At 38.8% G+C, this 14,905-nt stretch overlaps 1 protein-coding gene across 2 annotated transcripts in view; it reads right to left on the reverse strand.

Moving 5' to 3' along the window:
• Ubr3 (Ubr3 ubiquitin ligase) overlaps positions 1-14,905 on the reverse strand; it is a 526,217-nt gene that overhangs the window by 38,770 nt on the left and 472,542 nt on the right. For both annotated transcript variants that reach the window (XM_068227568.1, XM_068227567.1), the window contains exon 24: positions 9,292-9,547. In XM_068227568.1, coding sequence (XP_068083669.1) covers positions 9,292-9,547 — 256 coding nt within the window. The remainder of the gene's footprint in view (positions 1-9,291; positions 9,548-14,905) is intronic.

Here is a 14,905-nt window from a genome sequence, read left to right on the forward strand (position 1 = left end):
GATGTTGAAGTTTACAAATGTTTTTTTCAACTCTGTTCTTCAGGATTGGCTGTCTGTGGGGTTGAAATTCAGGCTGCAGCAGAGAGATTAGCTAAAACAGTTGGGCATAAACACTAACACATTAGAGACGCCGCCCGTAGTTTCTACGGGTGCGTGATTTCACTGATACCGACGGCGTTTGGAGAATCTACGAGTGCTTTATATGTTTTCACCGTAGCTAGAAAGAGAAGCCACTGTTCCAGCGAGCTCTGTCTTCACCAGGACCCAGGACACTGTCTGATGCTTCCAGTGAATATACAGTTTACTAGTTATGAGCAGAAGTCAAGAGCTCTTCTTTCAAGGCATTGATAACACAGCTGCATTCCGACGTAGCCTGTGGCTGAGAGTGTGTCGGGAGGCTGACTTGTTTGTGTCATTCTTGTGGCTATTTTGTCTAATTCAAGCACACAAAATTTAGACGATGAATCCGTATTGGATGTTCTTATGCAAGACTCCGGTTCAGAAATGGAGGACAACGATGATGATTTCATACAAAGTGACTATGATGATTCTGATGCTTCAGGCAAGTAAACTTATGTACTTAGCTAATTTCAAATAGGTACAAAGTGGGTTCTGTAATATACTTTTATGCCGGGTCCCTAATAATTTGGGTTGTTTCTGGCGTACAGATGACAACCTGCAGCAACCCGATGCAAGCCTGTGGTCAAGTTACAAACTGCGGGAAAAGCATCAAAACAAAGGCAGGAATCATGCAGTTCAGAGACCCGCTACTGATGACGGATGGTCATCTACCGGTAATCTTCTTCAATTACTCGTATTTCAAGAAAAAAGTGGAGTCAGAATTCCAGTGGATAATAACAGTGATGCATGGGAATGTTTTAATAATTATCTGAACGTAGATATTTTTAGGGACATAAAATCAGAAAAAAATCATTATACAAGCGATGCAATAAAGAAGAAAAGAAATCACGGTGAACAGATAAAGCAGAGATCTCTCTTTGGCTTCTGGACTACAGTTACAGTGAGGGAGATTCATCACTTCTTTGCAATAATCATTCATATGTGTTTGGTTGTGAAGCCAGAGTTGAGAGATTGGGCAAAATTGCCAATTCTTCAATTCCTTTCCTGAGGTCACTCCTATCTAGGAACAGATTTTCAGCGATTTTGTCATTTTTACACTCGAATAACAACCGAACCTATGTTCCAAAAGGTCAACCCAATCATGACCCCCTGCATATGACCGTTTTACTAGAAAATGTAAAAACAATTTCTATCCCTCTGAAAATCTGACAATTGATGAGGGCATATGTCCCTTCCTCCCGTGTTTACATAAAGAATAAGCCAAACTGACACAGGTGTAGAATATACTGGAAGTGGAAAGTGTTTGTAGACGATTTTATTTGCAAATCTTTTTAAGTAGTACTTACCGTGTGATCTGGAGTGTTGTGTTAGAATATTTTATTCGTATTACATTCAGTTACCTGACCTGTACAGTGTAAAGAATATTTTTCTACATATGTTGGTTGTAACTAGTAGATTACATTTCTATATTAACTGGAACAGTCCAGAAAGTTGTGATGCGAATTTTTGAACAGGGTGTGTTGGCCTTTGTTAGTTATGCATTCTAGAAATATGTTCTTAATATTCTGGAAATGGAAGATTCACGATCGTATATATTCAAGAAAGTTATTTAAAGATCGTGACAGCAGAAAGAGTTGTGATTGGTCAATCCGGGCAAGCTCTTGTGTTCTGATTGGCTACTTCAAGGCCAGATTTCCCTTTGAAAATGGCTAGGCAGCATTTTGTGGGCTGTCTTAAGTCTTTGAGCCGTCTTGGTCTTGCCTGCCTGCCGTAGTTTTGACGTTGTCAGCATCTCTTCGTACCAGAATGGGCTGCCTTAGGGCAAGCGCTGTTATTTTCTGTCCAGTTTTAAGTTCCACTTAGTTTTCATAGGTGTATCACAGGAGATTGCCCTAATCGCCACTATTATGTTGTTCAAATATTTTGAAAGGTTAGTTTAACTTCACTCTATATTGTAATAGCGTATTGTGTTCCTCTTACCTTCAAGATTGTATTGCCAACTTGGTTTGTAATTTGATGTACTGTATTTGCTCGACTCTTTGAACTTATAGGAAGCTCTTGTCAAGGAATATCTAGCTGTGTGTCTCTAAGAACATGTAATCTGTTATTTTACAAATGGTGTATCGGTATTTTTCCGCACTGATGAAACTTGTTTGTAATTTATTTTGTATTTGTAAGGCACATTTGGTAAATAATATTTTGAAAACCAAAGATCACTGTTAATTTTTCTAAAAACCGCAACCTAGACATCTCCATGCCCCTGGTAGGTTCCTAGTACCGTCCCACGTTCCTTGTTTGTTATCGCCAAGTTGCCCTCACTGATATTTACTTCTGCTGTTTTGGTCACAGTCCATTACATGATTATGGTGTGTGTAGTGTTTAGGTTCCTTGTAATTTGATTTACTTTCCTCCCTTTAACTGTGGTTGTGTAACCGCTGAAGTACTGGTTACACAAACAAATATGGAATCAAGTTTTACATTGTCAGTGATAACAATATTAATAATTTCGTGTGGCTATTTCTAGCCGAGTGCCGCCCTTGTAAGGCAGACCCTCCGATGAGGGTGGGCGGCATCTGCCATGTGTAGGTAATTGCGCGTTATTGTGGTGGAGGATAGTGTTATACGTGGTGTACGAGTTGCAGGGATGCTGGGGACAGCACAAACACCTAGCCCCCGGGCCACTGGAATTAACCAATGAAGGTTAAAATCCCCAACCCAGCCAGGAATCGAACCCGGGACCCTCTGAACCGAAGGCCAGTACACTGACCATTCAGCCAGTGAGTCGGACATTGTCAGTGATGCAGAATCTGGTTACGTTTGCAACAGCAAACTTTATACAGGGTTGGTTGGAGCAACAAATAATAAAGTTCAGGAACTAATAAATTGGTTATGTGGTCTTTATTTCAACAAGGGTCACATTATTTATATGGACAGATTCTTTACCAGTGTCCCATGGTTTCATCATTTATAGAGCAGAAAAACAATGGCAGCTGGCACTGTTCAAAAAAAATTAGGAGAAACCTACTAACAATTTTTAAAACAACAAAATTGAGAAAGGGTGAAGTGTTATTCAGACAAACAACATTTACTTGCACTCAAGTACAAAGACACAAGGGATGTTTATTGTCTTTCATCAAGACATGGGGCAAAAATGACAAGTGTTCAGGTAAAATGTAAGGGAGGCAATATAAACAAAGAAAAGTCCTATTTAGCATTAGATTACAATAAAAATAAAACTGGAGTGAATCATGGGGATCAGCTCCTTAGTTATTATCCATTCTGATGTAAGCAACTGAAAAGGTGGAAAAAAGTATTTTTCCATATCTTTTGCATGGCTATTGTTAATTCCTTCATAATTTACAAGAAAACACCGTCAAATCCTAAGAAAGCCCATTTAGAGGGACTTAGGACTGAATTAGCAAATAAGTTAGTGGAAATGGGAGGCAGTGACAACCCAGTACCCAGCATGAGTAATATCACAAATTCTGCTGCGCGACTGACTGGGAGGCATTTAGCTGAAAGGATTCCGCCCACCGCAGGGAAGCAGTATGCATCTAGGTACTGTAAAGTACGTTCAGATAAAGGGCAAAAGAGTAAAGGAAAGAAAATTAGGAGGGAATTGCGGTGGTTCTGCAGTATTTGTGATATTGGTTTGTGCATGCCAGATTGTTTAAAGGCTATCACACTAACGCTAATTACTGCTTGTAAACAATGATAACCATGCCAACTGACCTTGTAGGCTAGACTATGTATATATCAGTAGTATGTTCTAGTTGATTTGTCCTCAATATTTGCAAAATTTAAAAATATTAACCTGACTGGTATTCATAGCAATATCAGAAAGAAAAAAAAAAGATTTGCTTCAAAAACATACTATGTTAATAAAAACTGCTGTACTATTATTTATTTATTTATTTATTTATTTAAATTTTATGGCTAACATAAGACTACTTTAGTCAGGTTTATGGAGGTTTTTCTTCTTTTTGTCAGCCCAATACTGTTTCATCCTTTCTTAACGTAATTTTCTTTCTGTTTCTGGAATCATTCTACCTATTCTCTGCTTGTTGATTTTCATCTGTAGTGTAATGTGTATATCTTTCAATATCTTGAATGTATTTGTTTTGTATTTTAAATCTTCTGTTGTAATATGTAACTCTCTCATGTCTACTTTAAGTTCTGTTTTCTCTAGATTCTTTTTCTACAAACTTCTTTTCAAGAGTGAGGAAGGCCCAAAAGGGCCGAAACATGTATCACTAATTGCGTTTCTAATTAACATTTGTGTACTGACTAAGGTGGACTGTTAATTTACATATTTATGTACTGTGAAGTCAATAAAGATCAATTATGAGATTATGAAAATGCTAAAAAAAAAAAAAAAGCTTTTAAATTAAATTTTGGAAGTAGAGGAACCAGCTGCAGGAGAAGAAGATAGAAGAGGGCAAAAGATGTTACAGAATCTCGAAGATTACAATTTCAGATCCATGATCTTTAATTTCGCATCTGCTGTCAATGTGATAAAAAAACCATCAACTTTGATTAACTCGTGGAAGAAACTTTTAATAAATGAAGAGGTTGAACCAGATATAGCTGAATTCAAGACAGGATTTTCACAACACTCTCCACCTAGGTGGTGAAAATTCAGCAACAGTGGAAGACAATGAATAAATAAATTGTGGCTAGAGGCAGATGATGAAGATTCAGGTTATCACATTTTAACAGAGGAAGATCATTGAAAGTGTAATCGCTGCAGAAAGCTCTGAAACTCATGAATATGACCATGACGAAGCAAGTGATATTATCAACCCTAAGTCTTAGTGAAATTAAACACCATCTAAACATTGTCCTTAAATAAGTTGAAGATGACAATGAAGAAAAAAAATCAGCATATTAAGAACATTTAAGGCATGTGCGCAAGTTAATTATAAAAGAAATTAATGTTAAAGGAAGACAACAAAAGATCAGCAGTTTCTTCAAACCAATAAGCATGCCAAGTGTGGTCAATGAAGGTGCATCTTGATTGCTATGTTCTAATTCTGTACTGCACTAGTTATTCTGTATTTTGTAGGACCGTATTGCACTACACTAAACAACCTTTGTATTTCTTAAATTTGAAATACTGTACTGTACATGCTCCCTTTACTGAACAGTGTGTTTAATATGTACCTTGGCTCATTTCATAAGTTATTTTCTTTAATCCACACTTTTCTTAATTTCGTTAACCAAGAGCCCCAATTAGTCTGGATTAATGAGGTTCTACTGTATGGTTTAAATAAATTTGCATTTTGATTCTCTCTTGCTTATATAACCTTTACAAAGCAAAGCTAATCCAACTAATGGAGTGTCTAAGCTTACATGACCTTTACAAGACACAGCTTCATCTATAAAAATGTGAAGGTAATCGAACTTCATAATGCCATCTATTTTACTATAGGAGAAGCTATTGTGATAATTCTGTTGTTTGGCTTGTGAGACTAATAGTTTTGGGCCCTGCTCAGGGTAGCCTCAAAAAGGTACGGTGTATTAAATAAAATTAATTTCACTGGATTGCTATGGCTTTTACAAATAATCTTATTTTCAGAAGTTACATGTGATCACAAGAAATTAATGACTAATTAATTAATTTGGGAATAAAATTAACATTTTATGTGATGAAACCATGGGCACAATAGGTCTCTGTGTTTTTGTTGTACTGTTCCAAGTGTCAACGGCAACTGAGAAGAAATTATTCATTGTTGGAGTGAAACATTTTGAATCCAGAAATGCTACAAACTGTTCCCATGCTGTGTTAGATACATTGCATGATCACAGTGTGCAATATGATGCTATGAAAGTATTTGTAAGTGACAGTGCTCCATATGCAATGTTGGGCACACAAATACAAAACTGTTGGACAGCAGCTATATCCCATTTAAATGAGGCTGTAACAATGGTTAAGTCGGCCTTCCTAAACACAAGGAAGCAAAAAATGAGAAAATGAAGGCAGCAAATCTTTTTCCGTTCCTGGTACTTATTCGATGGAACAGCTCGTTTGAAGCGGTTTCCCACTTAACGAGTTATTTTCATGATGTTGCAAGTTTCTTTAAGCTACCAGACATGAGAGATGTTAGTAACAGTGATGTTACATTTCTGCGACGCTTGACAGAGAAATGTAGATGGGACTTATTCTGAAATTGTTCTTGTGAAAGAGCATGCTAGCGAACTATTCTCCGGACCACCTTTTGAGCAGACTAAAGCGGAAGTGAGTGTATAGACCAGGGGATGGCGCGGGCGACAGGGGTAGCGCCTACGGTGTTGTCACACGGTATGTGAGGGGGCAGGGGGGGGGTGCACTACTCAGAGCGAGTTTTGGCAACGGTGCAGTCAATGTGGAGCTGCCATACTTACTCACTCAGTGGATGTCCTGAACATGTTGGTGCAGTTCCAATTATAGTCTGTTTAAAACAGCAGTGAGAGGATTTTATCAGTGTGCTTCGCTTTTACAAAATTAGTGTATGTGCGTATTGTGTGCTAATTCATAATTCTTGTAGTCTCTTGGACGTTTGTAGGTTTCTTCTTATTCGTGTCCAACTCGTTGGCAGAATGGTCAGCGTACTGGCCTTCGGTTCAGAGGGTCCCGGGTTCGATTCCCGGCCGGGTCGGGGATTTTAACCTTCATTGGTTAATTCCAATGGCCTGGGGGCTGGGTGTTTGTGCTGTTCCCAACATCCCTGTAAACTCACACACCACACATAACACTGTCCTCCACCACAATAACACGCAGCTACCTACACGTGGCAGATGCCGCCCACCCTCATCGGAGGGTCTGTCTTAAAAGGGCGGCAATCGGCTAGAAACAGCCGCACGAAATTATTATTCTTACTCGTTATTGGATATTATTGTGCAAAGGATCCGAACAAAAATTCACCGGACTGTTATCAGTTGAAGAAGAAACGGAAGATTTTTACGTTCGGCGAGAGAAATATGATTCTGCCTGTTTATAACCATTTCCGAGCGAATAGTATTGATGGCGGGATTAGTTTACCTCGTGTGCTGACCCCGGCTCTGATTCCGACTTGGGTGTGCAGCCACTCGATAGTGACACAGATTAATTACTGTGGCACAAGGTAAGCTGACGCTGAAAACTGCTCCATGACAACAACAACAACAATAATAATAATAATAATAATAATAATAATAATAATAATATGTAATATTATTTTTTACAAAAATATATTTGTAATAATTAATTTATTGAAATTGTGCTGGACAAAGCGGAGGTGGGACAATTTTTCGCCTGGATCCCCAACTTCATCTGTCAGTTTCAAGTTAATTCCAGTACGAGTACATAATCCTCACTTCTCTCGCTTATTCATAAATCGCCCGTAAGTAGCAGCTCATTTCAATCAGGAATCAGGCCATATATTTAGACAATAATAGTGAATAATAAATAATAAAATATTATATATATACATATTGATGATAATAATAGTAATAATTTAATGAATGTAATGCTTTCTGTTTATGACAAAAGAATTCGTTCGCATTGCTTTAAGCATGAAATTGTAGTTAGTACATTAAAATTGTGAAAGCCTCCGTGGCTCAGGTGGCAGCACGTCAGCCTCTCAAAACTGGGTTCCGTGGTTCAAATCCTGGTCACTCCATGTGAGATTTGTGCTGGACAAAGCGGAGGCGGGACAGGTTTTTCTCCGGGTTCAGTATCATTTAATTTCATCTGTCAGTCATTAATGATTGCCCCAGAGGAGTGAGACAGGCTTCGGCAGCCGGCTCAATTCCTATCCTCGCCGCAAGATGGGGCTTCATTTATTCCATCCCTGACCTGGTCATTGACTGGAAAACAGATTGTAGGTTTTCACATTTAAAATGTAAGTCAGTAAAGTAATTGTTTAAAGATGTAAGCCGTTAAAAACCTGTATGGGGTTCTAACATGCATACGTTAATGTATTAATTATTTTAAATTCATTCGAGGTTCAATCCGTGAGCTGTGTTGTATTAGAGTGGTGGAGTACAACTTTGAATCGTGCGCCGGCTCATTTGGCAACCACGGCGAGTGTGACGAGGCAATGACGACACTTCCGCTTTAGTCTGCTTTGCTTATAGCACGAGCAAGAAATTTAATAATTATGCATTGCGCAGTGGAGCACCTGTTGCTCCGACATCGTGAGCGTTACTGACGAAACGGTGGGAAATACCTAACAGCACGCTCTCCCCACTCCTAATGGTCCCGCCTAAGCATAGCAGAAACGCGGGGCCAGTCCTACCAACTGTTCGGGAACAAAAATCCAGTTTATATTTGATCGACCTTCGTAACATCTAAGCCTTCAAGTTTGGGATAAAGCAAATATGAGGTTGGATACTGAAACCCTTTAAACAGGGTGAAAAATTTAACGATTCTCCGGACCACCTTTTAAGAATGAAGAGTTAAAGGCTAAGTTAGGAATGAACTTGGTGGATAAAGCGGTGCCTATAAACTGGCTTTTGTGGTGGGGTCATGTGAGTGAATGGAGCAGGATAAGTAACCAAGGAGAATAATCAACTAAGCCACACAAGATAAAAGAAGAAGAGGCAGAGCAAGGCTATGATGGGTATCTTCAGTTTTTAATGATTTAAAGACAAGAGATGTGGATCTAAACGAGGCCAGAGGTAATTGCAAACAGAAGATTTTGGAAGCATTTATTTAATTCACAGAGGCTTGGAGACTGAATGCTGAAAGGCATAAGTCTATAATGAAGATGTATGTTTGTAAGTAAATTTTATCCAATAAACCTAACTTTCCAGAGGCTAGCTACCACCTAAACGTACATCGTTAAATTTGTGGTCCAAGGAAGGTTATCAAATTTGGAAAGTATGTGACTGTTGTTACGACTGCTATCAAAAAATTCTCACACTGGCTGACGAGTGCACTTGGTTTCCAGTAGACTTTGAAGCCCGCCTGGAAGCCATGATCGCTATGGAGTGAAGTCTCTATGGTCTGACACCATGGTTAGCTGGTGCAATGTCCTGCTGGGCAGGGTGGGTAAAGTAGGCATTTTGAGAGTGAGAGAGAGAGAGAGAGAGAGAGAGAGAGAGAGAGAGAGAGACAGAGACAGAGAGTGAGTGAGTGAGTGAGTGTGTGTGTGTGTGTGTGTGTGTGTGTGTGTGTGACTAACTGACTGACTGACTTTGGTTTGCTCAACAACAATTGACGTCCACCATGTGTAATGAATAACTCACCAATACACGATCTCTTTGGTGTGAGAGAAGTGGAAGTCTCTGGAGTAACTCCCACTGCTGGAAGGTTGGGACTAATGCACAGGGAGCCACCTCTCTGCACCAGTTCAACTTCCAAATTAGTCCTAGCAATCGAGCTCACAAACAAAAACAAACTCTGTGATGTCGGAGTTGAACTCTTCTGTTTGAATTTGTGATGAGTGCTGTTGGTCATATCCTCCATAGACTTAGCCATAGTTTCCACTAAATTTGATGACATCTGGAACAAATATAAAGAGAATATATTATTATTATTATTATTATTATTATTATTATTATTATTATTAGCATTGTTATAATATGTATCATTACATAATTACAACCTAAGACTACAGATATATATGAGCCCCATCCATGAAGTAAGCTTTGAAAGAGCTGCAAGATGTCGTAAATGGTCTGTACGGGACAAGCTTGTGCAGAGATAGAGAAGGAACAGACGGCAACAATCTGGTGCGTTTGAATTTCTGTGAGTGCTGTCATGTTGGAGCTTTGTGAAGGTAAACACGGCCACTCTCACACAGTCTCCCGCCGATTGCAAAGTGTGGGCAGGTATCAGATTTTTCCATGCTAACAAGAGAACTGTCCATACTGTCGTATCAAAATTGACAATGAAATTTGGTAGAGGATGAGGGGTACAAAAATTCAGCTGCCATTTTGATCTGTGCCACTAGGCACATAACAGCAGGCCACGCACCACATGCCACAACGAATGGTTAACTTCATGGGCACTGTATTGAATTGTGAATGTCTACCAGCTGCAAATTAGAACATGCCAGTTATTTAATCATATCTTCGTGTGCTGTCCTTGATTCAACCACTGACGATGTCCGACAGACGAAGTTTTCAGCATTTTCATGATATTTTAACAATAAGAACTAATGGAACATTTTAACATGATGCAACGCATTTTAGAGCCTGATTTTACTTTTGTCATATTTTACATGCTGTGTACATAGTTCATCCCAAATGTTTTTAACACTTTTTAATGTCATTTGTGTGTGTCTGTACATTTGTTTTAGTTACTGGATGTGTTTGTACAGTTTTGCATTAAGGCTAATGATGGCCAGCCAAGGCCGAAACTAGTTCCTAGATTAGAAATGTAATGTAAACATTGCACAATACAGTATTGAAAAGGTGGACCATTACAACATACGTTTAATTATTATTGTGATCACAATTCAATATGGATCAAAACCATAAAGTATATATCCTATGATAAGGTGCAAAAGCCAAAATTTTTATGTTGATTGCCTAGCCTTTGCAGATAATCTTGCAATTGTTTACAAGTTTTAATTCTCTGTTGCACTTTCTAGAGGTTCATGTTGTTGATTACTTAAACTATTCTAAACCATTTTTCTCATGTGCATTTTTTCGACAGGAGGATTCATTAAACACAGCTATGGAATAAGTTATTCAGCTTAAAACACAAGCAGCGAAGGCAGGCCTATGGATCTCTTTTGAGAAAACATTTCGAACTAATATCTAGCTGGCACCCAGAGAGCTCACAGTGGGACAAGACAAAATGATACAAGTAGATAAGTTCACGTATCTGGGAGAACAGATAACATCAAACTTGTTAGAGAAAGAAGCCTTTACATCGTGGATGAACAAAATGGAAATGGCGAACCATTTAACCAAGGGCATCTACAACAAAAGGTCCGTATCTTTCAAAGCAAAGCTGAGGCATTACTGCAGTGTCATCCGTCCAGAGGTCTTATACACTTCAGAATGTCCTGCAATGAACAAAATATGCTTGATTGAGAAACTGGAGGCCAAAGCAAAGAAGATTTTAAGAAAGATCTTAGGTCCCGTCAAAGACAATGGAGACAATGGGGAGTACAGAAGACGGCATAATGACAAACTATACGACCACGTAGAGAAGATTACCGATACCATCTGGAAAAGAAGAATGACCTTTTATATGGGCATGTGACACGAATTCACCCTACAAGACTGACCAACTGCATCATTACTTTCTTTTAGCAGAAGAAAACCAAAGGGGCTTGGTTCATTGAAGAATGTTGTCTCACAGAATTAAATCTACCGATATGAGGCAGACATATTTGAGCACCTTCAAATATCACTGGACTGAGCTGAGATCGAACCTGCCAACTTGAGCTCAGAGGGCCAGTGCTCTACCACCTAAGCTATTCAGCCTGGTGGATGCAACAGAAAAGGAATGGAAGAAGTATATGGACCTTTTGGATACAGAAAAAGGAATGAAGAGGGAGAGAAGATGAATTTTTGTGTGAGAAATGGGTTAAGTGTGGGCAATACATGGTTCAGGAAGAAGAATAGTAGAAAGATTACAAGATATGGATGGGGAAACAGACGGGCAAAGACAGGAATCCTGATTACTTCTTGGTGGAAAGTGTAAATCATAGACAGTTGTTAGACATAACAGCCTTGACAGAGGTAGCCTCTGACAGAGACCATAGAGTCGTAGTAGCAAAAATTAAAGAAATGGGGAGATGAAAATAAAAGTATGAAAATTAAAATGGAAGTAACAGAAAACTTTCAATATAAACTGAAACAACACATACTCAGAACTGAGGTGGAGAGAGTGCAAGTGGAATGGGATATGTTCAAAAAGGCATTTATAACCTGTGGAGTGTGTGCCTGTGGCAGAAAAGATGAAAGAATGAAATATAAAGAGATCCCATGGTGGATTAAGAGAGTAAAAGTAGCAGTGAAATATAAGAAAGCATGTTAAATATGGAATAGGGATAAAATAGAAGAAAGTATCAGGAAATTAAAAGAAGGTGGAAGAAAGTAGGAAGTGAAGAAAGGAAGAGAAGCTGGGAAGGATTAACATGAGTGTTGGAAGAGGATGTGTATATTGGTAAAAGTATGCTCTATATGGACTTCTGAGAAGGAAGATTTACATAAAGCAAGTGAAAAGGAAAATAAGAAAGGAGGATAACACAAGCAGACGAGATAAGAAAAGATGGAAGGATTACTTAGATGAACTCCTGAATGTGAGAAGGAATGTAGAATGTCAAATGAATGAAGTGGGAAAAGCAGTGGGAATGGATGAAGTGTGTGTGGAAATGATAAAAGCAGCAGGATCTGTTGATCTACAATAACTGTATAGGTTATTTATATGTTTTGTAAAGAAAAATCAGTACCGAATGATTGGAGCAGGTGAGTAATAATACCTATATTTAAGAAGCAGGGCAGGAAGATATGTGATAATTATAGATGAACACTCATATCTCGCATAGCAAACAATACTTGAAAGGGTACTACAAAACAGAATGAAAATAAAGGTGGAAGGACAATTACAAGAACAATATGGCTTTTGATAAGGGAGATCAACACTAGACCCCATCTTCAGTATGAGGCAGTTAATGGAAATTCATCGGGAATAAGGAAGAGATACGGTAATGACATCCCTTGAATTAGAAAAGGCTTATGAGAGCAAAGGTGTAGAAAGTAACGCAATAGAAAGGATTTGGAAAACAAACTGTAGAATATGTGCAAGCAATGTCCAAAAATTGTTGAAGCAGTGTCCAGACGTATATTGGGAGGACAGAGTGGTATGAAATGAAACTGGAATACAACATAGAAGAGTGCTGTCACCACTGTTATTCGTAATGGTTATGGACAAAATTGTGAAGGAGACAAAGGTACAATATGGGGACAGTGTGCTGAAGGTAATGCTGTCTGCAGATGATAATGTGGTGTGGGGAGCAAGCATTGGGGAAGAGCAACTTGACACTGAGTGAGATTATTGAAAAATTATAGAGTGAAAATCAGCATAGAAAGAGTAATAGGAGTAATAGGAAGGGCAAGAAGATGCAGACTAAGGTGGTTAAAAATAAATCAAGAATAGTATAATTAGAAGAAAAAGGAGAAAGGGAAGGGAAGGGAAGGGAAGGGAAGGGAAGGGAAGGGAAGGGAAGGGAAGGGAAGGGAAGGGAAGGGAATGATAAAAACACTGAGACAAACCCCTGAAAATGTAGGGGGTTTCAAATATTTGGGAAGCAAACTGATGCAGGATGTAGGACTGAACATTAAGATCAATAAAATGATTCAATATGGAAATAAATTCTGCCAGAGTGGGAGAAACCTGGTGTGGGAGAAGAAGTACCAATGAAGTGTAAAGAGGTGATGTATAATACATACTACTGCCCAATACTGACATGTGCAGCAGAGACCTGGGCAATGACTAAAAGACAGGAGAATAAAATTCAGGCCAGTGAAATGAAATTTTTAAGAAATATGCAGAGTGCTTTATGATAGAATGGAGAGGGATGAATTTAAATGGTTTAGACATGTTATGAGGATACAAGAGGGAAGGATACTAAAAGCGCACGATGGAGACCGAGATTGAAGGAGGAAGGGCAAGAAGAAGACGCAGACTAAGGTGGTTAAAAATAAATCAAGAATAGAATAATTAGAAGAAACGTGAAATGAAATACAGTTACGGAGGAACAATGGTGGTTGGACTGAGGAAGATGGAAAGATACCATAAACACACCAACCTGGCGGAAGCTGGACAAGGGAAATGGATTATAATGATGTTATTAAGTATATGTTTACCATGCCTTCTACCTCCACATTACCTAACTGTGATATAGAAGAACATGAGGCAAATGAAAATGAAGAGGCAAAGAGAAGGAAAAAGAGTTTATAGAAAAAAATCATCGCAGAAAAAAAGGGGTACTTATTTTATTGGAAGAATTAAGAACATAGAAGATGATATATATGAAATTTACATTTTTGAGAAAGAAAGATGTTGATGGTAATGTTTACTTCATCTTTTCACAAAATAAAGTAACAACTAAGACAGAAAAAGCACAAATTGTTCAGAAGGTTGTATTACAAGCTTGATTTTTTTGAGATGGACCTAGAAAGATCTTATATACAGTACTTGCATGATTGGTTTCACCCTACAAACTTCCAATATTCATTGTCATCGGCTGTAACTAAATCCGAGTATATATAACTTCTTCCTGCATAAAGTGAGCAGTTCAACTCAGTTTATGGATGTGTTTGCGATGACTAAACAGACCAATCTTGGCATAAAACATACGCTCACACAAATCACACTGAATTGATGCAGGAGGGCGGGGTTGTAATTGATGGAGCTTTCTTTCTTGTTGCTTGGCCTCTTGATGTCTTTTTCTTTTTTTTAAAAAATATTTGTTTTACGTCGCACCGACACAGATAGGTCTTATGGTGACGATGGGATAAGAAAGGTCTAGGAATGGGAAAGAAGCGGCCGTGGCCTTAATTAAGGTAAAGCCCCAGCATTTGCCTGGTGTGAAAATGGGAAACCACGGAAAACCATCTTCAGGGCTGCCGAACCCACTATCTCCCGGATGCAAGCTCACAGCTGCACGCTCCTAACCGCATGCGGCGTTCTCTTTCGAACAAGTTGACAGCGGCTGATGTAGTCTTCCACAACACATTCTTCCCATGTCTGTATACTTATACCAGTTGTCTTCATGATGTCTTTCAGCTGGTCCTTAAAACGCTTAAGAGAGGCTCCATAAGGTCTACTGCCGCAACAAAGTTCACCATAAAGAATTTGGCGGGGAAGCCTGGTATCACTCAAGCAGTGAACATGGCC

The sequence above is a fragment of the Anabrus simplex genome, chromosome 5, assembly GCF_040414725.1.
Source record: "Anabrus simplex isolate iqAnaSimp1 chromosome 5, ASM4041472v1, whole genome shotgun sequence".
Taxonomy (NCBI): domain Eukaryota; kingdom Metazoa; phylum Arthropoda; class Insecta; order Orthoptera; family Tettigoniidae; genus Anabrus; species Anabrus simplex.